The 24835-nt window shown below is 46.6% G+C and overlaps 1 protein-coding gene across 4 annotated transcripts; it reads right to left on the bottom strand.

The window, feature by feature from the left end:
* uckl1b (uridine-cytidine kinase 1-like 1b) lies at positions 1 to 24584 on the bottom strand. Of its 4 annotated transcripts, none has more exons than XM_056273405.1 (15): positions 24506 to 24584; positions 16167 to 16357; positions 13566 to 13672; positions 11615 to 11785; positions 10988 to 11059; positions 10049 to 10238; positions 8726 to 8787; positions 7983 to 7999; positions 5862 to 5960; positions 4423 to 4516; positions 3785 to 3847; positions 3525 to 3647; positions 1986 to 2093; positions 1596 to 1752; positions 1 to 1399 (listed from the first exon to the last, which is right to left on the bottom strand). In XM_056273405.1, the coding sequence occupies exons 1-15, from the start codon at positions 24580 to 24582 to the stop codon at positions 1320 to 1322; spliced, it is 1611 nt and encodes a 536-aa protein (XP_056129380.1). In that variant the 5' UTR covers positions 24583 to 24584; the 3' UTR covers positions 1 to 1319. The 4 variants fall into 4 exon arrangements, with proteins under 4 accessions (XP_056129380.1, XP_056129379.1, XP_056129382.1 ...); XM_056273404.1 differs by lacking the exon at positions 7983 to 7999 and adding an exon at positions 6729 to 6748; XM_056273407.1 differs by lacking the exon at positions 24506 to 24584 and adding an exon at positions 20691 to 20900.
* Positions 24585 to 24835: the final 251 nt, after the last annotated feature.

Raw genomic sequence — 24835 nt, 5'->3', positions numbered from 1 at the left:
TCCAACTTTTATGTCACTTTAATAATAATCTAGTGTCAGTGCAAAGGAGGACACGCCACGATATCACCACAGGTAAGCGATGACGACATGCTCATTGTCTTCATTTCATAGGCAACAAGTCCTCTGGATATCCCTTTACAGAAAACAGATAAAAAAAACAAAACCAGTCTTACGTCTCGTAGCAAGAACAGCATTAGTGCAATCATATATCTGACAAAAACATCTTGTACACATCCAAGTAACAACAACTGGGCATCGCCCTAGGACAGACCGCCTCTTCATTGCACAAAGGTCAGGCACTAATAGTACTTTCACCAGGGATGACGTGAATGACCCCAGTGACCGAATTTCGAGTTATTGACGTGTCTACAAAAGTTAAATCTGCGGGTTTTGGTGTGATTTCAGGTTTTGGTGCGATTTCATCCGATGTTTCGTGAACCACTACTGCGCCCGTGACGTAACTCCTCACACCAAAAGCACAGCCGCTCTGTGGGTTTCTGTAAAAAGTGAAGGGCTCATTCTTTTTTTTAACTAATCAAATGACACACGGCCGGTAAGGGAATATCCACAGACTACATGTAAAGTACGTATGTGAGGGACCCACTTCATAAACAGACGGCGAGTGATTTATTTTCAACACTCCATACATGGCTAGATCTGTAAAGAAAGAAGAGGAATCGGAAAAACCGAAAGCGAGATGAAAATGGAAAATAAAGATGGATACACCAGCGTGTTTTCCTATTGCGTGGTCCTTCAAAGAGTGTGTGTGTGTGCGTGTGTGTGTGTCCACGGCAAGAGAACAACATGGGCATCTTTTTCTTGCCGCGTGAAAGTTGTGAGGAAGCTGAACGCGGAAAAAAAAAGAAAAAAGTCTTCTGCATCTTGACAAAAGTTGTCACATTCAGTTGTCTCGTCCGCAGTACATGGCTTTTTCAAAATACAACTGACACGCTACATGGAGATTGTCACAATCACAAGAAAAAAAATAAAATTAAAACATTTGGCCAGTCCAACATACAATACATATAAAAATATTCCAAACATCTTATTACAATTGTCCACAACAGCATATATATTATTCAAAATAAAATTATATATTAAAAAAAAAAAATCGAAATCAAAATGAATGTACATTTTCAATGTCTTTGTTTAAATTTGCGTTTTGTGTGGCACTCGGATCAGAGTCACGGCACCTTTCCTGGCCCCTAAAATGAAAGAGCGCATGCTGCCTCCCAAAAGAGGCGAAGGGTGCCCCGTCGCATCGTCCGCCAGGGGGCAGCGGCCTTGAATCGCTTCAATAAGTGATTCGAAACGTCTCATCAATAGCTCGGCTCGTCTATCTCCTCATCACTCCAATCCGGCGGTGCGTCCGTTCCGAAGTATCGATCCCCGAAATTTCCTACGAAGAAAGCAAACGGCCAATCGCCAAATACATCAGCACTAGAGTATTGACAATGACGCACTCAACCTCGATGACGAAGGTGACATGTGACACACTTGGTGGCAAATGTGCTGTTTATGCAATGCATGCCCGACTAGTTCTTTATGCGAGGCAGGAAAATGTGTTCTAGGTTAGCAGCTAGCGCAGGACTCACCTATGCCAGGGATGATGTGGAATAGGTCATTGACCTTCTTGTCGACGGCTGTGGTGATGATCTTGACCTGTGGGAACGCGTAGGCGACCGAATGGACTCCCATCTCCGCCATCAGAAGAGACACCAGCAGGATCTTATCCTCCTGGACATCGTGGTCCTGAGAAATACACACACACACACACATGTACTCCCAAACACATGCTCGGGAAAATATCAGCAGACGGGACAGCACAGCGCCATCATTTGTGTGTGTGTGTGTGTGTGTGTGTGTGTGTGTGTGTGTGTGTGTGTGTGTGTGTGTGTGTGTGTGTGTGTGTGTGTCAGGCTGATTTGAATCTGTGACTATTTCGCCGACTTTTGAGTTGGGAAAATGAAGTGACATGCACGCACCAGTAGGACTCGTACAGCCATCATGGCGGCAGCGCCAGTGGACACGGTACAGTCCATCAGGATCACGTGGTCTTCACCAATGTCCTTTGGCAGACGCAGGTAGTGAAGCTGAGGGGGCGGAGTGAGAGACACAGACAGAGGAGAAAGATGGAGACAGGATGTGGGCTGACACACATTAGCCATAAAGACACTAGTACCTACACTTACCATTCTATGGAAATCTGAATTCACTTCGTTTTTTAACCCTTTATTCCTCCAACAGACAGCGCCATTGCATTGTTATTACTACACTGTAAAAAAAATGTCCATAAATTTTACAGTGAAAAACTGTCAAACCATGACAGAAAAAGACCGTAAACTCTAACTAGGTCGACTACAATTTCTGTCTCAGTGAGACACCATAATATATATGTATATATATATATATATATAATAGCCAAAACAATACATTTTACCTCTCTTTTCTAGAAAAACTACATTACATCCACCGTTAAATACCCTTACATTGTTTTTGTAACGGAAATATACTGTAATATATATAACTTTGTTAAAAGAAACACTCAATGGTAGGGAAAAAGCTCAACAAATAAGGAGCAAAATAATCCATTGAGTCAAGTAAATGCTTTATGAGTTATATATATATATATGACAGCCAACACTGTAATTTTTGCATTTATTGTTTGTAAAAATTAAATTTTGTCACCGTTAAATGTACTGACCATTGTCCTGATAACGGTGCTAACCAATCAAGTAAAGGGGTCAGACTCTTTAGTTGACTGGTTAGCATAGTCGCCTGTGGCGCAGGCTATCCGGGTTTGATTCCCGGCTGCGGTTCCCGGCTGCCCCCTGAATTCGCAATATTGGTGTCAGACCGTGAGGCCATTGGAAGCCCGTGCCCCCACAGGCGTGAGGGAGCTGATGTGCTGAAGCCCCGAAGGAGGGGAGTAGTGTAACGACCACGGATGACTGGACTCGCTAGCCCTTGGCTAACAGGTCAGACCCTTTAGTTGACTGGTTAGCGCAGTCGCCCGCAGTGTGGGCTATTCGTGTTCAATTCCCAGCTGCAGCGGATTCCTGGCTGCCCCCTGAATTCACTACATTAATAATATAGTATAGTATAATAATATAGTATAGTAATAATAGAAAAAGTTCTACCATATTTTTTACAGTACTGTTCTGGCAACCACAGCTGCCAGTTTTTTTTTTACTGTAAAAACAATTATCCTTTTACCGTAATAGTAGAAAAAGTTCTACCGTAGTTTTTACGGTAAAATTCTGGCAACTACAGCTGCCAGTTTTTTACCGTAAAAACAAGTTTTTTTTTCACAGTGTACCGACAAAAATACCTTACGACCCTGGGATCAAATCAGACTTTTTCTTAATTCTAGAAAGTTCCATGTCCCAAAGTTGTCTTTTTTTGTCACTCTACATTGAGGATTTGTGGTGGGCATTACCACCAAGATGGGTTTTTTTTTACAGCCAGAAAGGAGAACTGTCTGAGGCTCTGGTGGTCGAGGTTCCATGATCCGTATTTCGTACCTCTGGTTCCCCCGTGTCCTGGTTGGTCTGGATCAGGATCTTGCCGATTCGGACGTCTTTGCACACGGCCCTCAGAGCTGGCTCCATGGTCTCCCCCGCCCGCAAGATCGACACACCTGTGATCTGTGGAGGGAAAAGGAAAGTGGAGCGTAGGTTAATGGAATCTGTTTGACGTCTGGGTGGCGAGAAAGCGCCTCTGGATTCTCTTTAAGAGAAAAATGGGTCGAGCAGATTGCAAAACGTAAATGGAGTTCACGAACCCTCTTCCCGTGGAATGTCCTGCCTTCATAATCCTCTCCCTGGGGGGTCTGGACTATGTGTATCTGTGTGGAGAGAAAATTATTTTAAGGTGAATAAAATGCCCGTCCCTAAACGCAGTGCCGTGTTGCACCACATTTGACCACAGAAGCATGTGTGACCGGCTAAAGTGACTCAAATTTCCTGCGCTCATTGAGCGTTTATGCGTCTATCTATAATTCTATCATTTCTAATCTGCAATGGTTTATCTACTTTCCTGTAGTCGTGCGTTCTCAACTGCACCGGTTTCAAGGTATGAAAAGTTTCCACTGTGGTGGCACGGTAGGTTTCCTTACTCATGTCACTCTGTCTACCTGTCTACCTGTCTAGCTGTCTCTCTCTTCAACGCATACACTAGTGTTCTTTCCATTGCCGTCACCCTTCTAAAACTCCCTTACAGGATATGTCTATCATAACCGTGTTGTGTCTGTCTGTATCTGCCAATCCTGTCTCTCAACTGTGTCTCATGAACACGGGATCGATCTTAACCCCGTATCTTAACGATTCAGCACGGTCCCGTTTTATGAGCAGCTTAATACAGCCGATAGGAGAACCTTCATGCAGTGTTGGGATTTAACTGACGCTACGCGTATGTGGGCACCTGTGAGGGGAGAAAGGAGAGGGCTCGCTCGATCAGCAGACGCATCAACCTCTTGGAATAGAAGATGAACTCATCGCGGCTGGTTTCCTTGTTTCTGAAATGGGGATATGGGAAAGACAGGTGAAAACATCACACCGACAACTGCTTACTTGCGCTACCAACCAGTATTTAAAGCTACAATCTTGATGATTGCTGTTTTTGTTCAACCTACTGACACATTTATTTATTGATTGATTGACTGATTGACCCCCCCTCTTTTTCTCCCAATTGTACTTGGTCAATTACCCTCGCTCTCCCGAGCCGTCCCGGCTGCTGCTCCACCCCCTCTGCCGATCTGGGGAGGGCTGCAGACTACCACATGCCTCCTCCGATACACGTGGAGTCGCCAGCCGCTTCTTTTCACCTGACAGTGAGGCGTTTCGCCAGGGGGACGTAGCATGTAGGAGGCTCACGCTATTCCCCCCAGTTCCCCCTCCCCCCCAAAGAGGCGCCCTGACCGACCAGAGGAGGCGCTTAATGCAGTGACCAGGATACATACCCACATCCGGCTTCTCACCCGCAGACACGACCAATCCTGTCTGTACGGACGCCCGACCAAGCCGGAGGTAGCAAGGGGATTCGTACTGGCGATCCCCGTGTTGGTAGGCAACGGAATAGATCGCCACGCCACCCAGACGCCCCTTTAATAAAGCTAGAAATTGCATCGGTGTTTGACCACTCTGAATCACAGGAGCTCGTTCAAAATGAAATGGGATCGCCGCTGTCGTTGTGTCAGCACCTTCCTCACCACAGAGCAAAAAAAGAAAAGCACAGTGGTACCTGGATTTTACCTACTGATGTACCAACTGCTCCAATTAGGCTTCCATCTAAATACAGGAAAAAATACCCGAACAGGTATAAAAACTCCTCATCCCTCTATTAGCGAATCTCCTGAACCCTTGGAAATGAGGAGGGTGTGAAATGAGGGGCTGCGTTGTGTCTGCACTTGTCCGTATCTGAATGCACTTTACATCTGCACTTGTCTGTCGCTATGCACTTTGTCTGTTACTGTACTATAACTGTACATATTGTCATGTGATATCCTTTATGTCCAAGATAAATTTCCCCAAGGACAAATGTTGAATCTTGAACGTAGTATGAAGTCTTCTACGAGCTATCTGCTTATTAGAAACTGCAACTTCAACACGCCGCTCCCTGCAGTGTTCTTCTGCATCTGGCTGCTATGGTTAAAAACCATAATGCTAAAAACCATAATGCTAAAAACTGGCTTTTACTTACTCTTTAAATACTTCAGCGATAGAGAGGATTACACAAGATATTTGTTTGCATATAAATCCTCAGCGCTGCAGCTTTAAGGAACATTACAGCTGCAGTGAAAGTTTCTCTTAAGTTTTGCTCATCACATAGCAGGGCTCACAGGTGATGCGGATTAGGCCTACCTGATGATGGTGTGCATGCCCCTGACCTGGGGGGTGCTATCCAGGACGCTGAGAGTCTGGGGGAGGGGCTGGGCCTGGTGGGCCGAGGCCAAAGCTGCCCTGTAACCATAGCGACGAGGTGGGTGGGGGTTGGGAGGGGGGGATGCAGTGAGCAGAGTACAGAAGGGGATTGATGTGTAGACAGGTTGCAATATACACAAAGATTTGCATGCACTTAAATATACATGTGCATCAAAACACACCTACAATCACACACACGTATATTTCCGTTCAGCCATAATAAATACACACACACACAAACACACACACACACACACACACCCACACATACACACCCACACTCACACAGAGTACAGACTGCATGCAAAAGGAAATGTTAAGTTTGGTTACGTGAAAAGACAAGACACAAATAAGAGCACAGCACGCTGGTGTCAGTATTCAGCACCTCAATGTAATACTACTACAACAACTCAGACACCATGGTTATGGAAAAGGGACCACCAAATAAGTTTCCAACCACTGTCTTTCAAAGGTAGACAATTAAATGAGCCAACATCACATTTACAAGCTGACGTTTTGAAATGGTGGCAAATTGTGCTGCAGTACGAGGTGAATCTTTTCCATTTCTGGTCTCCATCAGTCGTGGGAAATTCCCAGGATTATAAACAGGGAGTTAAGAGCTGGCTAGCTAGTTAGCCTAGATCTAGTCTGGATGCCAGAGACAGACACACGCTGGCTCACTGATCCAGTTGTGTTGACTGACATGGCATCGTGAGTCAAACATGTGTCGACTATCTGTGGTGTCACACACTGAGATGTACATTAGCCAAAATGTCAAGAAAGAGAAATCATAGCAAATCTGCTCACATATCCCAGCGGAGTTTCCTCTATGGGGGGGAGAAGAGTTTTGGACAAAACACAACAAAAACAACAACAACCACAACAAAAAAAGACACATACAGACACAAAAAAAAAAAACAAACAGATAAGAGGAGGGAAAAATGAGAACAGAGACACAACATTGGGTGGATAAAGGAATGAAGTGATTATCAGACACGGCGAGGAGTGTGACAGCGAAGACTTGACAGTGTCATCCCTTTAAAATACATTTCACCATTGTTTTTGTCTTACATGCCAACTCTGTTTGTGCCCCCCCCTTTTTTTTTTTTGAATGCGATGGGCGCTTCACTTATAAATGACATGTCGTCACTATGCCCGTGTAAGTGATGGGCTGATGGTTTGAGAGGATCTCCACAGGTCACACCAGAAAACGTGTGCGTTCAGCCAATACATGTGTAGTCTATGTGTGGGATGTGCACGGGCTAGTTTGTGGCTGTCACTCTTTCACGGTGTAAAGAGCAGAACAGTGGAAGATTGGCGTTTCAGCTCACGGGCCCCGATACATCCTGTGTCTAAAGACAGACGCCAAACTCACTTCCTTTCTCTCTCCGTCTCAGCAACTGTGGCTGATGAGCTCAATGGAAAAAAGTCAGCGCTTTCTAGAAGGGTATTGGAAACTTTTTTTCTGTGGCTGAGCTATGTACTGTTCAACAATAGGTGTTGCAAGAGCTTCCTCCCTCTTGCTCCCTCTCATAGTCTCTATCTTCTGCTCTCTTGAGGGTTTAGAGGGGTCACTGACTCGCTTCTCAACGGTGTAAATTTAGACACAGAGGGCTGGAAGGCTGTGAGTTGTCGTTTGTCGGAAAACAAATAAATAAATAAAAGGCTGAAAAAGGGAAAACCAACATCTTCGCCTCAACTGCTGGCTGCAGCAGACCACAAGCAGACCTGAGCTCATCGAAATCGATCATATGAGGTAAAATGTACTCCTGTCGAAAGACCTGTATGTGTGCAATAAATATGCTGTGTCGGTGAGGACTATGTTGCCGACATTTCCATATCTCAGCACTGTACCTGTGATAAATAAGCCCTAATTAGCTGTGTTTGGTCTGTAGAGAGATGGCCTCCTGGTAATATATTCTGGCAGCCAGCAGGTTAATGGGTGGTTGATGTTGGTTTTGCCATCCCCTTCCTCTCTGCCTCCCAATGAGGGGCTGGGAGAGCCGGGGAGCTTGGCAGATGGTAAGGGCAGAATGGTAGATATGATAAAAGCTACTCTACCTGACGCTGAGCTCACGCTGTGATCAGTGGAGGGGAGGAGAGGAGAAGACGGAGGAAGGAGTGAGAGAGCAGTCTGTATGTGTGCATATGTGTATGTGTGTGTGAGGCTGGGGCAAGGCTAAACACACCATGGCAGAAAGAAGACACACCACTGGCAAAAGAACGAGCCTTTGCTAATTTTGAGTGCAGTAAAACCACATGCTGTTTCAGAAGAGAGAGGCTTACTCTGAAGAGTTCAACAGCCCATCTCCATTGAATTCATTAATATGATTTAAATTTATAAAAACTTTTGAGTTCATATCAACATCAACATAAACTTATTTTGTTGAACTTTACTGAATAAGCCCAAAATGAGCATGCAGATCCATCCTCCCCTAATATCCAACCTGATGTAGGACACTTTCTATCCGCTAGAGGGAGTTTTGGAGCTGGTAATTATTGACTATTTCCTGTAGTGTAAATCCAACCAACTCCTCTGACTCTAGCTCATCCCTGTTCAGGCCATCATTTCATTTCTACACGGACGTGGTGCCGAATCACACACCCTAAATTTTTGTTATAGTGTTATTAACAAAAATTCACGGATGTTAAGATTAATGGCCTTTGTGTTGAACTGGCAGGGGTGTATCTGTTCTTGGTAAACCTGGACTGCTTATCTGTTTTCCTGTCATCGTGTCCGTGTGTGTCTATGTTTGAGTGTGTCTATGTGTGCATGTGTGTGGGTGAGTCGGGTGAGTCTTTACCTCTTCTAGTTGGCTGTGGACATGCTGCACAATCAAATCAATTGCTACCATATTGCCGCCACCTGATACAACGACAAAACGACAAAAGGAAATATGTCACACGGTGTGGTTATTCTGCAGAGGTATATGTTTCTGGGAAAAGAAAAAAAAACCCATTGTGAATACCCCCCCCCCCTTTTTTCCCCTCCCCAACTGTATCCGGCCAACTACCCCACTCTTCAAAGCCGTCCTGGTCGCTGCTCCACCCCCTCTGCTGATCCGGGAGGGCTGCAGACTACCACATGCCTTCTCTGATACATGTGGAGTCGCCAGTTACTTCTTTTCACCTGACAGTGAGGAGTTTCACCAGGGGTACGTAGCGTGTGGGAGGATCACGCTATTCCCCCCAGTTCCGCCTCCCCCCCCGAACAGGCGCCCCGACTGACCAGGACACATACCCTCATCCGGCCTTCCACCTGCAGACACAGCCAATTGTGTCTGTAGAGACACCTGACCAAGCCGGAGGTAACAAGGGGATTCGATCCGGCGATCCCTGTGTTGGTAGGCAATGGAACAGACCGCCACACCAACCCGACGCTCCACATTGTGAAGATTTTATCTGGTAAATGCCAGTAAAATGCCAAAGAAGTCAAGAATACAACATACTCTCTCGTAATATCCCACATTCTTCTTCAAGTGCTGCGGGTAGTCACACTGCATTGCCATTTGAAGTTAAACTTTACTGCCTACCTGCTGCACATCAGGTTGATGTGCATGAAGAAGTTTTACTTGTGGTTTTCTTTTCTTTTTTCCAATTCATAAGATTTCCTAAGCAGGTGCATCCGTCCAGGCCATCTATGACGCACGGTGCACCCGGAAGACTCTCAGCATCGTGAAGGACCCCATCCACCCTTCCCACATCCACTTCACCCTCCTACCCTCTGGCAGGGGGTACCGGAGCACCTGTGCTGCCTCCACCAGGCTACGCTACAGTTTCATTCCTCAGGCTGTGAGGTTCCTCAACAGCCTGAACGCTTAGACCTTCCACACCATGACTTTTTGACCTTCTCACTCACTGTCCGTGTCAGGTGTGCTTGTGATGTTTAAGTCCGTGAAGTAATTTTTGTTTTTAATGCACTTTTTGTTTTCAATACTGATCGCGTGTTATTTGTTTTTATGTGGCACTGTGGTCCATGTGAAACGTAATCTCGTTCCCCTGTATGTATGAGACATGCATATGAGGCAATGACAAATAAAAGCAGTCTAAGATATGCTATGCAATACATTATTGTCCAACGTGTGTATCAATAAGTACACAGTATCTATGCACAGATGGGTACTCACCACGCGGTACCACGATGTCAGCCAGACGCATGGTAGGTTCGATGTACTGCTCGAAAGCGGGCTTGACAAACTTGTTGTACTGTTTGATGACACCCTCAATATCTCGGCCCCTCTCTGTAATGTCCCTCCGCAGCCGACGCACGAGACGAATGTCAGAGTCGGTGTCCACAAAGATCTTCATGTCCAACAGCTGACGGGAAATCAGACACCAGAGGAGAAAAAAAACAAAACAGCAACTATCTATTTCAACATTGGGCATCACAACATAGGCACACATATGAGCAAGTAACATGAGAAAAATGTCCAACTAGGCTCGAATTCTCCATACCATGTTTAGTCTAGCAAAGAATTACCGCTTCAACATATTCTAGGGGGAAATTATCTCTACAGACTGCTCGATAATTTCAATTTCAGGTAAGTCATGATATACTTACGTATTCAAAAAAAAAAAAGAGCAAGTGAAGCTCCCTGAGATATTGCTTTGACAAACCAGCAAAATGTTATGCTAGCTAGCACAACAAGACAACTCTTCAGAAACTCCTCAGCTTAGTCAGACAACGCTAGCTACAGCAGTGTTTCCCAGCCAAGTCCTCAAGGAACCCCTATCCTGCAGATTTTCTTGGCAACCCTGAATAGGTACCTGTTTGTAGATATTCCACCAATCAGCAATTAATTATGTCAGATGTTGCACACCTTGCATAATTAAGTGCAAGCAGGGCTACCTATGCAGGGTTACAATGAATATCTGCAGGATAGGGGTTCCTTGAGGACTGGGTCGGGAAACGCTGAGCTAGAGGACATGAGGTGCAAATTAAAGGAAATCACAGTTGAATGGCCACATTCGACCTCATGTACTAACAAACACTGATTTGTCACCTGACTCCTCTTTTGACTCAGTGCAGCATATGGAACAATGCATGGACAAGAACCCGGGGTTACCTGCAGCAGCTCTTTATCTGTAAAGGCCATGATCCCTTCAAAGATGATAACACTGGCTCCATACACTGTTTTCTGTAAGGTTGGGGGGGGGGGCAAAACTTTGTTAATAACCTGCATTAATCAACCTAAACTAACTTGCGTCCTATTTTGGAAATTATTTCGAGTAATTTTTTTCATGATGTAGAATACATACATTTCAGACATACTTGCACAGTTTTAGATAGGATGTATAAATGGTGGTGTACAGTACACGACATCCACAGCACACTTTTTTGAGGATTTTGGCCCGTATACAGTGCAGAGCACAGTTGATACAGAAACGGAGTGGCACGATCAACTGGTCCTTCTATCAACAAACATCTTGTAAATTATAACTACAGGTTACGGGACAGTAAAATGTGAAAACAGCTACGCTTAAACCGTGATGACTGCTTGCCATCGACTGGAGTAATAGATTTGTAGGGCCACATGAACCACTGGCAAAGGGAGATCAAAGGGCTTTTAGGTAATGTAGAATCTAAGATTATACAGCAGTTCCTCCCAAATGCAGCTCATTTGCTTCCACAGTGTTTTGTGTACACGTAGAATTAGCGCCACGTGTCGTTGCATGTGCGCACAAGTCCTTACCCACTCCTTCTGTCGCCCGTGTGTTGTGAAGTCATACACGGGGATTTTCACGCTCTTGCCCAGTTTGAGTTTGCGCAGCGTGTGTGTCAGCAAATCAAAGTCAAAGGCGTCAGGGTGGTCAAAGTTATAATCGTTGCTGGCTGCAAGACCCTGCTGTTCTGGGGACAGGACCTGCGGACAACAGCGGTACAACACTGCAGTGACATTACAGTAACCTTGCAACTCTGGCGATGCATGCTATGATACATCAAAAGACAATTTCCTGAGCAAATATCATCCCCCCCCAACCTTTTTCACATGCAGACATCCTACGCCCACACATCAAGAATTGAAAATAACATGAGTGGTGAACTGATGTAGCATAAAGTCACTCCAAACATACAAATGTGGATCAAGCAAACGGTAGCAGCAGAAGTAGACACTGCATTTGTGCATATGCAAACAGCCGTGCACACATGCATGCACTCTCTCACACACGTAGACATGCATACGTGCACACATGCACACACACACACGCAAACATATCTCAGCTGGGGTGTAGTTGAAGTTAGCAGACCTAAATTTAGGCGGGACAAGAACATCGTGACTCTCCTATGACGTTTGTAGCAGGAGATGTTGTGGTGTGTGTGTGTGTGCGTGTGTGTGTGTGTGTGTGTGCGCATGTATCCTGAAGGTGGTCGACCACTAAAACTCGAGACCTGGTATTCTGCACCATCCCTGACACGCACACTCCCTTCTCTAGTGAACCAATCATAGCCCCAGTTTAATACCCTGGTGTCGCAAACAGCCAGACACTGTGGGTGCTAGTTGGAGTCAAAGCACGGCAACCTCTGGAATCATAGGGAGAGACATAAAACAGACTAATGGTACGACAAAAGCTTGGATGTCAAGAGAAGAAAATTCCAGAAGTAGTCTTATGAATGCCAAGACGCGGTAACTTAAATAGCGAGTGCAACATGCCAGGTGGCATTTGTGCAGCGCTGCTGCATAATTGGTCAGCCCGTGGTAAATTCCTCCCTACTCCGCATTTGAATCGCTGCTGTCAGATTGTGACAGGATTACATAACACGAGGGCGGGCGTGGGGGTAAGAGGTTGAGACAGGCTCTTGGTTGATTGCCCTTCTGCCTCTTCTTCTCTTTAGCTCTTTCTCGTCTCACTTGTCAGTGTTCCTTTTATGCCCCCCCCCCCTTCAGAATGTGTTATCTCTGCTCTCCCCTTTCCTTTCAGTCTTTTCTCTCATCCTCACTCACTTCCCCTCAGGGATCCAAAGAGAATCCTGCTTTCTCTCCCCCTCCCCTCTTTATTCCCCACTCTCTCCTTTTCCCTCCCTCCATGAGGGCGAGTGGTTAGCTGACTGAGTGGAGAAAGATGAAGTTACATTAAAGGGGACAGCCCTATTTTTCCTCCGCTCATTTGGAATGGGCACATTTCTTTCTTTATCCACCCCCCCTTTTCTCCCCAATTGTATTTGGCTAATTACCCCACTCTTCCGAGCCGTCTCAGTCGCTGCTCCGCCCCCTCTGCCGAGCCGGGGAAGGCTGCAGACTACCACATGCCTCCTCCGATACATGTGGAGTCGCCAGCCACTTCTTTTCACCTAACAGTGAGCAGTTTCACCAGGGGGACAAAGCACGTGGGAGGATTACGCTATTCTCCCCAGTCTCCCCCCCCACCCCCACCCCGAACAGGCACCCTGACCGACCAGAGGAGGTGCTACTGCAGCAACCAGGACACATGCTCACATGCGGCTTCCCACCTGCAGACACGGCCAATTGCGTCTCTAGGGATGCCCGACCACGCTGGAGGTAACACGGGGATTTGAACATGTGATCCCCGTGTTGGTCGGCAACGGAAGAGACCGCCACGCCACCCGGACGCCCCAGAATGGACACATTTCACAATAATAATGTTAATAATAATATTAATATTAATGCACACACACACACATACCTTGTAAAAGGAGTCCATTGAGAGTAGGACAACCCAGGGAACATCTAGGGCCTCAATGATCTTCCTGGCAACTGTCGTCTTTCCTGAAGCGCTGCCACCACAGAGACCTAAAATCGATTTTCACAAGGGCTCCATCATTTAGACATTTCCTTAACGCTTAGACACGGCGCAGCTGTAACCATGCATGTATTCTGTATATTTCTTCAGCGAGAGTATGCTACCTCCACAAACAACCCTGGGAGGTGCTTTGTGAGTTATTCATAGGCTACCATGTCTACCCGTAGAGGCAGGTAGACACGGAGGAAACCGTCCTGTCACTTTTTACAGACTAAGATGTGTTCTCATGGATTCCTTTTCTTAGACAACAGACCCCCGCACCCTTTCCGATATTTTCCCACAACAACAGAATTCCATCTGCGGCGGCATTAAAATGTCAATAATGACCCACAATGAGCTTGTCAATAGCCATTAGAGGTAAATATGGTGATTGCCTTGTCCATTCTTCTGAACAAAGCCGCCTCTTATCTACTTATAGAGGCGATCTCTGCTATTTTACCCCATGGCCAACAAGGATCATATTAACATGAGGTGTAGAGAGGTGATCGGACCAAAAAATATGGAAATTTCTCATGTACGGACCGCATCTTTGAATTATAAAATATAAAACTTTTGTGCTGCTTATAGACCAAACGAAACAATACATGTAGATTCTGCACATTTCCACAAAGCATTCTTGGTGTCTAGATGCATGCTCAATAATCCGGATAAGAAAATCAAAGCCGGCTGAATCAGTTGCATCGGTATCCAGATGAACTGATTCAACCTTCTTTGACATTCTTGGTGAGTGTCGCTCTTCCTGAACATGACAAAGGTAATTTCCAGAGAGGTGTGGAAACATGCAGCTAATATAACAAGGGATGAAGATTCATTGTGAAAGTTAAACATTTTCAGTTCAATAGCACCTCTTTCTCGCTCCTTATTTATTTACCGTGTATTTTCTCAAACTGTGAAAAGTTTGACTAGGGTAAAAAGGTGGTAACTGATCTGTGCCTGACTTTTTTTTTAGGGGTCCAAGCAGCGACAGCTGCTGGAACCCTATTGGTTTTTTCTAAGGATCATTATGATTATTGTTGTTTCCGCAAAATGCTACAATAAGCACATTTACATTTTGGATCATATCTCGGGCTCTGTGTGGAATTCTTGAGAAATTATTTCCCCCTCTAATTCTTTGGAAGCTCCAGAATGTAACACACCCATTCCGCCTGCCAAATTTTCTCACCATTTTCAAAAAACCGAAAGTGAATGTAAAATGAACTAGTCTGAGGCTGTTCGTCCGATTCACATGACATTTGGTATGAGTCACCGCCAGACAATGCGGATAAAAAGTTGTCAAAAGAATTTTCACGTCATTCCGTTTAAGGTGTGGCCCATAGTGATTCTATTGCCTATATCTAGTGATGTGATTGTCCAAACTTAACGAAACTTCTCACGCACAATCACCACAACATTATTTGGAAGCACGGCAAATTTTGTGAAATTTCGTCCATAGGGGGCGCTACAAATGACACATGTCAATATCTAAAAAAACCGCTTGAGCTATAAGTATACCAAAACTGAAATTTGGTATACGTATATTTGGACCCATTTGGCTACACTGCCTAAAGTGCTGATTGGCTGGATTACCAAAATGGCCACCAAACAGCCAATCAAAATTCAGTAGCTAATATTTGCTAGTGTGAATGGCCGCACTTCATGAAACTTGACAGGCTTATTCCTTGTGGCACGTTGGTTGGTAGGCAGCTGCAATACTGCTTGGACCCCGTTAATCGCCACTTGTGGCTATATATTTTTTGGGGGGGATCCCCCCCCCCTTTTTATCCCCAACTGTACTTGGTCAAATACCCTATTTTCCGAGCTGTCCCGGTCGCTGCTCCACCCCCTCTGCCGATCCAGGGAGCGCTGCAGACTACTGCACGTTTCCTCCGATACATGTGGAGTCGCCAGCCACTTCTTTTCACCTGACAGTCAGGAGTTTCACCAGGAGGACATAGGGTGTGGGAGGATCATGCCATTCCCCCCAGTTGCCCCTTCCCCCCCAAACAGGCACCCCGACTGACCAGAGGAGGCGCTAGTGCGGCGACCAGGACACATACCCACCCTCAGACATGGCCAATTGTGTATCGGGCACTCGGTGGTCGATTGTGTTGGACTGTCACCACTACTGAGTTCTGTAATACACTGGTCGAGCCCAGTAGTGTGTGATGTCTCCGTCGGTAAAGATCAGACTTGTGCCGCATCCTCGTCTCCGTGTACTTATATATAACAGTGATTAAGTTAGTAACCCACGAATAGTAACACTACAATAGTGTACATAAGAGAAGTCACAACAAATTGTGTTCGTAAGGACGCCCAACCAAGCCGGAGGTAACACTGGAATTCGAACCAGCAATCCCTGTGTTGGTAGGCAACGGAATACACTGCTATGCCACCCGGATGCCCTGTGTGCCTGACCGTTTGTCCTGTCTTGGTGCCTTTGCTCCGTGGATAAAAGTAGACAGGAAACGACTGTATTGAGATTTGTGTCTCTTTTGTGCATCCTACCGATGACGAAGGCCTCCTTGGACTGGGTTCCATGTTCGTTGTACCAGGGAGGGCGTCCAGCTGTGTAGATGGTCCGTTTGGAAGTGCGCAGGAGAGGGGGCTCCGACTTACACTGGCTGGTAGTCCTTTTTCTCGGTGACAGGCCTGTGCTGACAGATGGGAGGAGCCTGTCCAGCGATCCTTCACCACCACTTGTAACACAACAAACACAACAGAAAACTTCAACTGTCTTCCTTGAAATGGTCTATTGTACTCAAATGGAGTAAAGCAAGATGCAGTCAAAAAGTTACTCTACTTAGTACTCTATTATTGTACTTTAGTCTACTACTACTATTATTTCTAGATGAGTCAGTGTTTTAGTGATCACTCTGTTACTCTACTTTAGTGATCACTCTATTACTTAGTGATCATTCTATTACTCTACTTTAGTAGAGTTACATATTGGTATGGATTGTGTGCTGTTTTGTACATCTGACAAAGAGATGGTGATTAGCACAGACTTGCACGCCGAAATGTCCTTCTCTCTCTTTTTTGTTGTTGATTTTTTCTCCCCAGTTGTATCCAGCCAATTACCCCACTCTTCTGGGCCGCCCTGGTCACTGCTCCACCCCCTCTGCCGATCCGGGGAGGGCTGCAGACTACCACATGTCTCCTCCGATACACGTGGAGTCGCCAGCTGCTTCTTTTCACCTGACAGTGAGGAGCTTCACCAGGGGGACGTAGCGCGTGGGAGGATCACGCTATTCCCTCCAGTTCCCCCTCTCCCCCGGAAAGGTGGCCCCGACCGACCAAAGGAGGCGCTATTGCAGCGACCAGGACACATACCCACATCAGGCTTCCCACCCGCAGACATGTCCAATTGTGTCTGTAGTGATGCCCGACCAAGCCGGAGGTAACACGGGGATTTGAGCCGGCGATCCCCGCGTTGGTAGGCAACGGAATAGACCGCCACGCCACCCGGACGCCCCTGAAATGTCCTTTTCTCATCATTTCTCAAAGATGAGAAAAGAAACAGAATATAAGCACCAGCTAACTATTTGGATGTCTTTAATGTCACTGTTGCAAAGACAAGCGAGGCTTGTTTTTTTTTTCTTCGTTGTTGCATGACAACAACACACATGCGTTTATCTACAAGCCGTAGCTCAAAGGACTATTGTGCAAGAAGAGGAGCTATATTCACAGTTGAGGTTATGTAGAATTGCTGTACAGCGATATCTACTCTTCGTTTGAATTCCGAAACAGGAAGTAACCACCATAAAGGAATCCCCATAGCTCCTGGGATGTTTTGTGCCTGGTGACAACGACGTGTACAGTGAAAACAAAACTAGGGAACAGATCTAAATGGCGACTGTCTCATTCTGCCACGGCCACCACATGATGCCACCGAAATGAATGTAATGATATGTTAAAGCAAAAAAAAAAAGAAAAAAAAAGCTGCTTTAACCTTTAGGCCATTACTCAGAGTCCTTATATGACTTGTTTGATTACATATAGAAACACAAATGCAACGACACACCACAGCCATTAGAGATTTGATCTTGACATTTGTACTTGGGAAACAATAACTGTTTTGTGTAGTGATTGGAAACAATGGACCTTACAACAGTGCTGAAAAAAGCCACCAAACCCTTTCAGAATAAGACACGAACTTGAGATTTGGTCAAATTTTCACTTGTTTCCCAAGACTCGCTCTGAAAGGTACAGATGTGTGTCTGTGCATGCTCTTTTTTTCGACCCCCCCCCCCTTTTCTCCCCAATTGTACCTGGCCATTTACCCCACTCTTAGCCGTCCCAGTCACTACTCCACCCCCTCTGCCGATCCGGGGAGGGCTGCAGACTACCACATGCCCCCTCCGATACATGTGGAGTCGCCAGCCGCTTCTTTTCACCTGACAGTGAGGAGTTTCACCAGGGGGGCGTAGCACGTGGGAGGATCACACTATTCCCCCCTGTTCCCCCTCCCCTCTGAACAGGTACCCCAACTGACCAGAGGAGGCGCTATTGCAGCGACCAGCACACATACCTGCATCCGGCTTCCTACCCACAGACATGGCCAATTGCGTCTGTCGGGATGGCTGACCAAGCCGGAGGTAAGACGGGGATTCGAACTGGCGACCCCTGTGTTGGTAGGCAATGGAATAGACCGCTACGCTACCCGGACGATGTCTGTGCATGCTTAAGTACATTATGCAATACACAGATAGACAAAAACCAGTTGGCTAGAAAGGCAGCCTGCGACACCAGCAGTGGAGGGGACACGGCGCTGGTGTTGTGTTACATCTTGTCACATCCTCACACCTTCATCATGTGAGCTTCTCAAGCACCGCCGCTGCAGGTGTCACACTGTGGCTTACTCACGTGCGGGAAATGTTTTGGCCTTGAGCGTTTAAGGATGCCAAGAAAAGCAGGACAAAGATCCTGGCATGTTTCTATTGCAGTGCATTTATCTGTACCCTGGCACAGGTGAAGTTTTACTAATAGCTCTAAATGTTAAGTAGAGGTGTTATCGGAGAACTTAACAGTGTGCCTTCACAAGCGGAAGGAGACGACAGCCCTAATGAATGAATAGCAACGAGCCCATGCAAAACAGCTACAGGTGTAGCGTGATAGCCACTTTTCAGTGGTAAGTGTCAATTTGCCTAAACTATCCAAGGTATTAAAATGAAAACACACTAGGCAATTGCATCTTCTGTGTAATGTGTTTTTTTTATCTCATTTATTATCATTATTTCACATGTTATGCTGTGACTGTTTGTTCCCAACAACTAAGCTGTATGGCAATAAAGTGCTGAATCTTGAATCAACACGATGCTACAACATAACACAGCCGACTGAAGTGAATGTCCGCCGACGGAAAACTCTACAGGGAGAATTACTGCAAGTTACTTTCCACAACAACACAATTTCGACAGCAAACGTTGAGAAAGAGCCGAGGCGGCGCTCCCCCAGTCAGAAGAGCATTTAACAGAGAATTCGATCTTGTGAAATTGCACGAGGAATGTAAGAGAGAGGCAGCATTACAATTCAGCTAATGTTCCTCACTAATTAGAATGCAGACCAGAGCACAACAATACAAAGACCTGGTCTGACTCAGCGGCCCAAACATAATGCACCGCGGAGCTGAACTTCTCCACGGGGGAAGCTAATTCAGCTTCCCTCACCAACGTCTGGGCACGAAGATACAGAGCAATTTTCCAGTAAAATCTTTTATTGCAATATGTTTATGCACGCTCAACCATCCGGGTAAGGAAATCACAGACATCTTTATTGCAAAGAAACAACGACAAAGATAATAAATGACGCGTTCTACAGGAAGTGCCACGAGAAAAGCAAGGTAGCAATCGGGCTTAATCGTTGATTTCCCAACTACAGTGAGCAAAGCGGTTACGACAGATCCCGCTAAAATGTCTTTTGAGCTTAAGACTCCGGGTGATTAACCTCGTTAGGAAGCGGAGGCACCTGCTGCAAAATGCCCAGTGAGGACTGTAGAAATCCAGCTGCCATTCCTGGGGAGCCAGAACAGCCAGCGCTTAAGTAAACTTTGCTGTCTTTACAATTCAACAGGCCTTCACTACACCATTTCACATCTAGGGCTATACGGCTCGCAAACCCCCTCCCCCAGGTTAAATATCTAGGGGGTCAAAGGTGAACCAAACAGCACAGAGGGAGCAGCAAGTTATCTTATCTCACATAAAAAGAAAAAGAAAAAAAACTGGGCTAGGTCAGGAGTGTACTGTGAGTGAGGGAGCGTGTAGAAGAGAGGACACTAGCACTTTCATTGGATTATTGGTTTAAACCAAACCAGGGCTCCATAAAAGATTAGCCTACTCAGAATGAACTGTGCCCTTGGCTCACGGGTACAGCGACGGTGCACACAGCTCCACATTCAAAAACAATGAGTGACGAACGCCTCTTTCTGTGAACAGAGACGTGTGACTTGTGGTCAAAGAGCAGTGCACCTAAAACCAAACGGTAGGGAGTGTCCTATGAAAAAGCTGCAGAAATCAACCACAAGACCCCCCCCCCCCAAACAGCAGCGGCTGACAATAATAATAATAATAGCAGACAGTGAAGACAACCTAGGCTAGGGTCACAGGCTACGCCACGGGTTTTATCTCTTGCAAGTCCGCGTAATTTTCCGGAGCCCCTATGGATCGACGAGGGGTCCCCAACAATGACCACTTCAACGTCACAGACACCACACCTGCACAACCGCTCACATATTATAGCCCCCTGGTGCTGGGCACTCCTGCAGTCACGCTCTGCAAAGTCTATATCTGTCTGCAAACTTTGTTCCCCAAATGTAACCTACTGCAAAACAACAACAACAACAACTGGTCATTCCCCTTCTGCATGCTTAGAAAGTACAGATGCAATTCCTGTTCATCCAGATTTCCGAAGAGTCTGGCAAGCAGAGAATTTAGCCTTCAGACATACGTAGAGTGACTGAACAAAAAATACTCTCGGCTCACCTGGAGCGAAGACACATAAGAGGTGTATACAAAACAAATACAAGCCACTTACCCGCCATCGGATCTTAGAGTCCAGCAGCCAGATATCCTGGCACCTGAGTACGCCGGTAGAGAGTTCATAACTGGAGCGAACAGTGGGAAGGCTTCCCCTATGGGACCTTGTGTTGTGTTGAAACACCAGTTGTGCAAGTTGTGTTTTAAATTAAAGTATCACTGCCTTTGGGTTAAGGCCATACACACACACACACACACACACGCACACAGGACACCCAACCACAATGCAGCATTTAATACAATTGCCCTCTGGTAAGACAAATCCAGAGAGAGACAGAGAGAGAGGGGCACAGAGAGAGACACAGAGAGACACAGCGAGAGGGAGGGAGAGCAGCAACGACAGGGGCGGGAAAAAGAAACTATGCTTTAAACATATGTTTTGGTTTCTGATTCCTCCGCTCAGCAGCGAGAAAGCGAAAGGTACAGACAGAAAGAGGGAGCAAGGGAAAGGGAGAGAGAGGGAGCAAGGGAAAGGGAGAGAGAGGGAGAGAGAGGGAGAGAGAGAGGGCACTATGAACTGAAAGAGAGCAGTCTGGAAACTGCCACACAGCTTATCTCCCCTCTCTCTCTCTCTCTCTCTCTCTCTCTCTCTCTCTCTCTCTCTCTCTCTCTCCAGCCATCCCCTTAGTCACCCGGCCAACAAATGTAAGAGGATAACCTATCCTCCAGATTATGTTCGTTAGGTAGTATTAATAGCAGCAGGTTAGAGCCAGACCTCCCTACCCCTGGCACACACACACACACATACACACACACACACACACACACACACACACACACAAACACACACACACTCACGCCAATTCTCAAGTCATCTGTCTCTGACAGTCACTGTTGGAATACCTAACTGTAAGTGAGAGAGAAAATGAGCGAGCGAGCGAGCGAGATAAATAGAGGGAAAGAGAGAGAGAGAGAGAGAGAGACTAAGGCAGCAAGCGAGAGATTGACAGATTTAGAGAGAATTAAGAAAGAAAAAGAGGAAATGGAGAGAAATAGGGAAACAAGTGATAAAAGAGAGAGAGAGAGAGAAACAGCCGCCCGTCCTTCTTCTCTGCTGTTTGCATTACAGTTTGAACAACAGACAAGCTTCCAGTCTGAACCGGGGAGGAGGCAAGAGAATGAACAAGAGACAGAAGGAAGGGGAAGAGGGGAAGCGTTGTGCTATCCCCCGGCGGGTACTTGCCATGTCTCCATGTGCCCAACACTGGAGTCTGGAGACATCAACACGAAAGCAAAACACACACACACACACACACACACACACACACCGCTGTCCCCTCCCCAAACCTACCACTCAGTGAGGAGCGGTGAATAACAGAATGATGAAACCAAACGCTACCTCCAGCACTCAATCAGCTGACTGGGTGAAGAGAGCACTGCTCTCTCTCTCTCTCTCTCGCTCTCTCTCGCTCTCTCTCGCCACACACACACACACACACACACACACACACACACACACACACACACACACACACACACACACACACACACACACACACACACACACATACAGACCTTAGGGGTCAAAACTTATAAATACCATTCTCAAGCTAGATTTATGCCTTAACACCTGTACATTTGCGAGCGTGAGTCATTCTCACACACACACACAGGCGGTTCCCTACAGACTCGCACGGAGCGTTTTGGGCGCGCCCGAGAGGGCAGTGCTGCACTTCCAAAAGCCAGTTAGAAATAAGCGAGGGAATCCGGGTAGACAGACCAGGCCAACAAACAAAAGAACCAAAAGCAAGAGGAAGCCTCGCTAAGAGTCCAGCTACAGTTTAGTTCTGTGTTTGTGTTATCTCCCATCCCGTGTTGTGTCTGTGTGTATGGCATCGCCGCCCCCCCCCCCCCGTTGTTTGTTTGTGGGACGTCACGCTGCCCTGCTTGTCCAACCCGCCTTGGTTATGCACATGACCCAGGGGACATAACAAGACACGCTATTGAGGTTTCTCGAGATACGCATCATTTGGGCTAGAGCCCTTCTCTACCGCTCGGTTACGTGCACCTACGCAGAAGCACATCCTGGCCTCGGGGGTCAAAACAACCCCCCCCCCGCAAACCGCCAAGGCCACGCTTTAACTAGGAAGGTGCCTCGACCGTGGAGATGCAAACCAACGCCCAAGTGCTTTTCAAGGGTTCTTACAGTGGACTGGATACGATCCAACTCCTGTTTATGTCCTCTGTGAAACTACCGCGAGGTGACACGAGAGCGCTCGGTGTTCCGCTTTAACTCGCCTTGCCTTTTAGAGGAGGCGCCGCTCCTTTACTGAGGGCGTGAGGAACGGCCGCAAAGCGACAGACGACATCTGAACGAGGTCCCCTGGATGGCTTGTTGCCATGCCAGTCACTGGGCTATACTTCTCTCTGTGGCGACGGGGGCGCCCCCTAGGGGTAGAGCCCTGAACTGGCACAGTTCTGAGAGATTGATAAAAAAAAGACCTATTATATCAAAACACCGCAGAGAACAAAGGGTATGACCATTTGCTTCCATAATGTCACAGTTAAATTGAGCTTTGTCGCAAAAATAAAGGTGGGATTAGTCGGCCTCACGAGGCTGGTGCCCACAGCCTATCACCTCAGACGGGGCCATACAGGTGTGAAATATTTGGACGCAACCCAAATGTCACGCCCTTGCTCTAGTCCAGCTCAGAAACCGAGACGGGGTTATGTAAGGCGGTTGTGCAAATGCCGAGGAGTGTGTGAATAAACTGGGTCAAGACTAAACAAGCCCTCCTTCAAAACCAACAAACCTTCTGCTAGTAGTATTTCATGATGTTGCAAATCAAACAAGATTATCGCCGTTACTACAAACAGGCGACATGCCCCTTTTCAAATATACTCGGGAATATTTCAATATTTCCTGTTTCTCCCTTTAATCGTTTGTTGTAGCCCTGGCAGATTTAAGGCTTTGCACAAGTTTGGATTCCTGTGATACCAATTTAACAAAGTGTGCCAGTGGAGAGGCCGCACTGTAGTTACAGCAAGGTAGTTACACCCTCTTGTGGTTTAATGGGGATCATGCTGGGAGAGCAGGTGGGAGGGCTGCGTACACTCACCATGACGACCCTTAAGTGGTTCTATCAAACATGGTGTAAACACCTATTTTAGGAAAACAGACGCACGACAGGAGTCACGCTAACAACACGGCATCCCCACACGTCTCCCCGTTCCGTTTCCACACGATGTTGCTTCTCGTCTTGCAGCGGTCGCCTAAAATACCACGCCACGCCACGCTACACGTCTTCACAAAAATGAAGGCAATGCCTACATCGACCACCCCCCCCACTCCACATCCATGCTTTCCACTACTCGTCCACCACTAACACGTGTCTAGTCCTTAATCTGTGTGCCCGGAGCCTGACTCTATGTTTGACGGCACCGAACTTGTTTTATAAGGCCACCCAGGGGGAGCTGGTCCAATCATTAATACGTGATGACAAAATGAAAGAGACAATGACAGCCATTTTACACACGTGGCTGGGAGAATCCGACCGGATGACCGAAGTAGCTGGTGTTCACTTTTACTCGTACCGACAGAACAAAACAATGGTCGATTTTAGGGACTTCTTAACTTTCGTTACAGAGCGTGGCGCGATGCGGCTCTCCGGACTCCCGGGTGACCGTCGGCTTCCTTCGTCACCGTGAAGGCTGCTTGCCCGGCTGTGGTTCTTCTAAGATGGTTACTGTAAATAACTCTGATTTGGTTTCTTCCTTCTTTTTTGTTGTTGTTGTTGTTGTTGTTTTGTTTGTCCAGTACACCGTGTCGTAATTAATTTGCCTCTCGAATAGCGGACGGGCTCGTTATTTTACCTGTTAGATAATGAGGAAGCTTTGTCTTCGCTCTCCATTTTTGAGGAGACCCTTCCTTCTCTGCGCACGGCAGACATTGTTTTTCTGCGCGTTGACAATCAGCTGTTCGCCGGCGCGTCAGCCCCGATGCATTGTGGGACTTGTAGTCGTTTACGGTCCAGCTTCGGCGTTGCCGCAGCGTCGCCAATCGGACGAAGGACTCTCACTCCCAGAATGCCTCAAACCCACGCTGTCGATCTGTAAAACATGTAGTTGCTCGTAATCGTGTAAGGGCTTTTCCCAACGCCGTCAGTGGGTCAGGTATCACATAGCCACGCGTAAATTAGTCGT

Source organism: Lampris incognitus, chromosome 2 (genome assembly GCF_029633865.1).
Source record: "Lampris incognitus isolate fLamInc1 chromosome 2, fLamInc1.hap2, whole genome shotgun sequence".
In the NCBI taxonomy this organism is placed as follows: Eukaryota; Metazoa; Chordata; class Actinopteri; order Lampriformes; family Lampridae; genus Lampris; species Lampris incognitus.
This window is presented reverse-complemented; position numbering and strand designations above follow the sequence as displayed.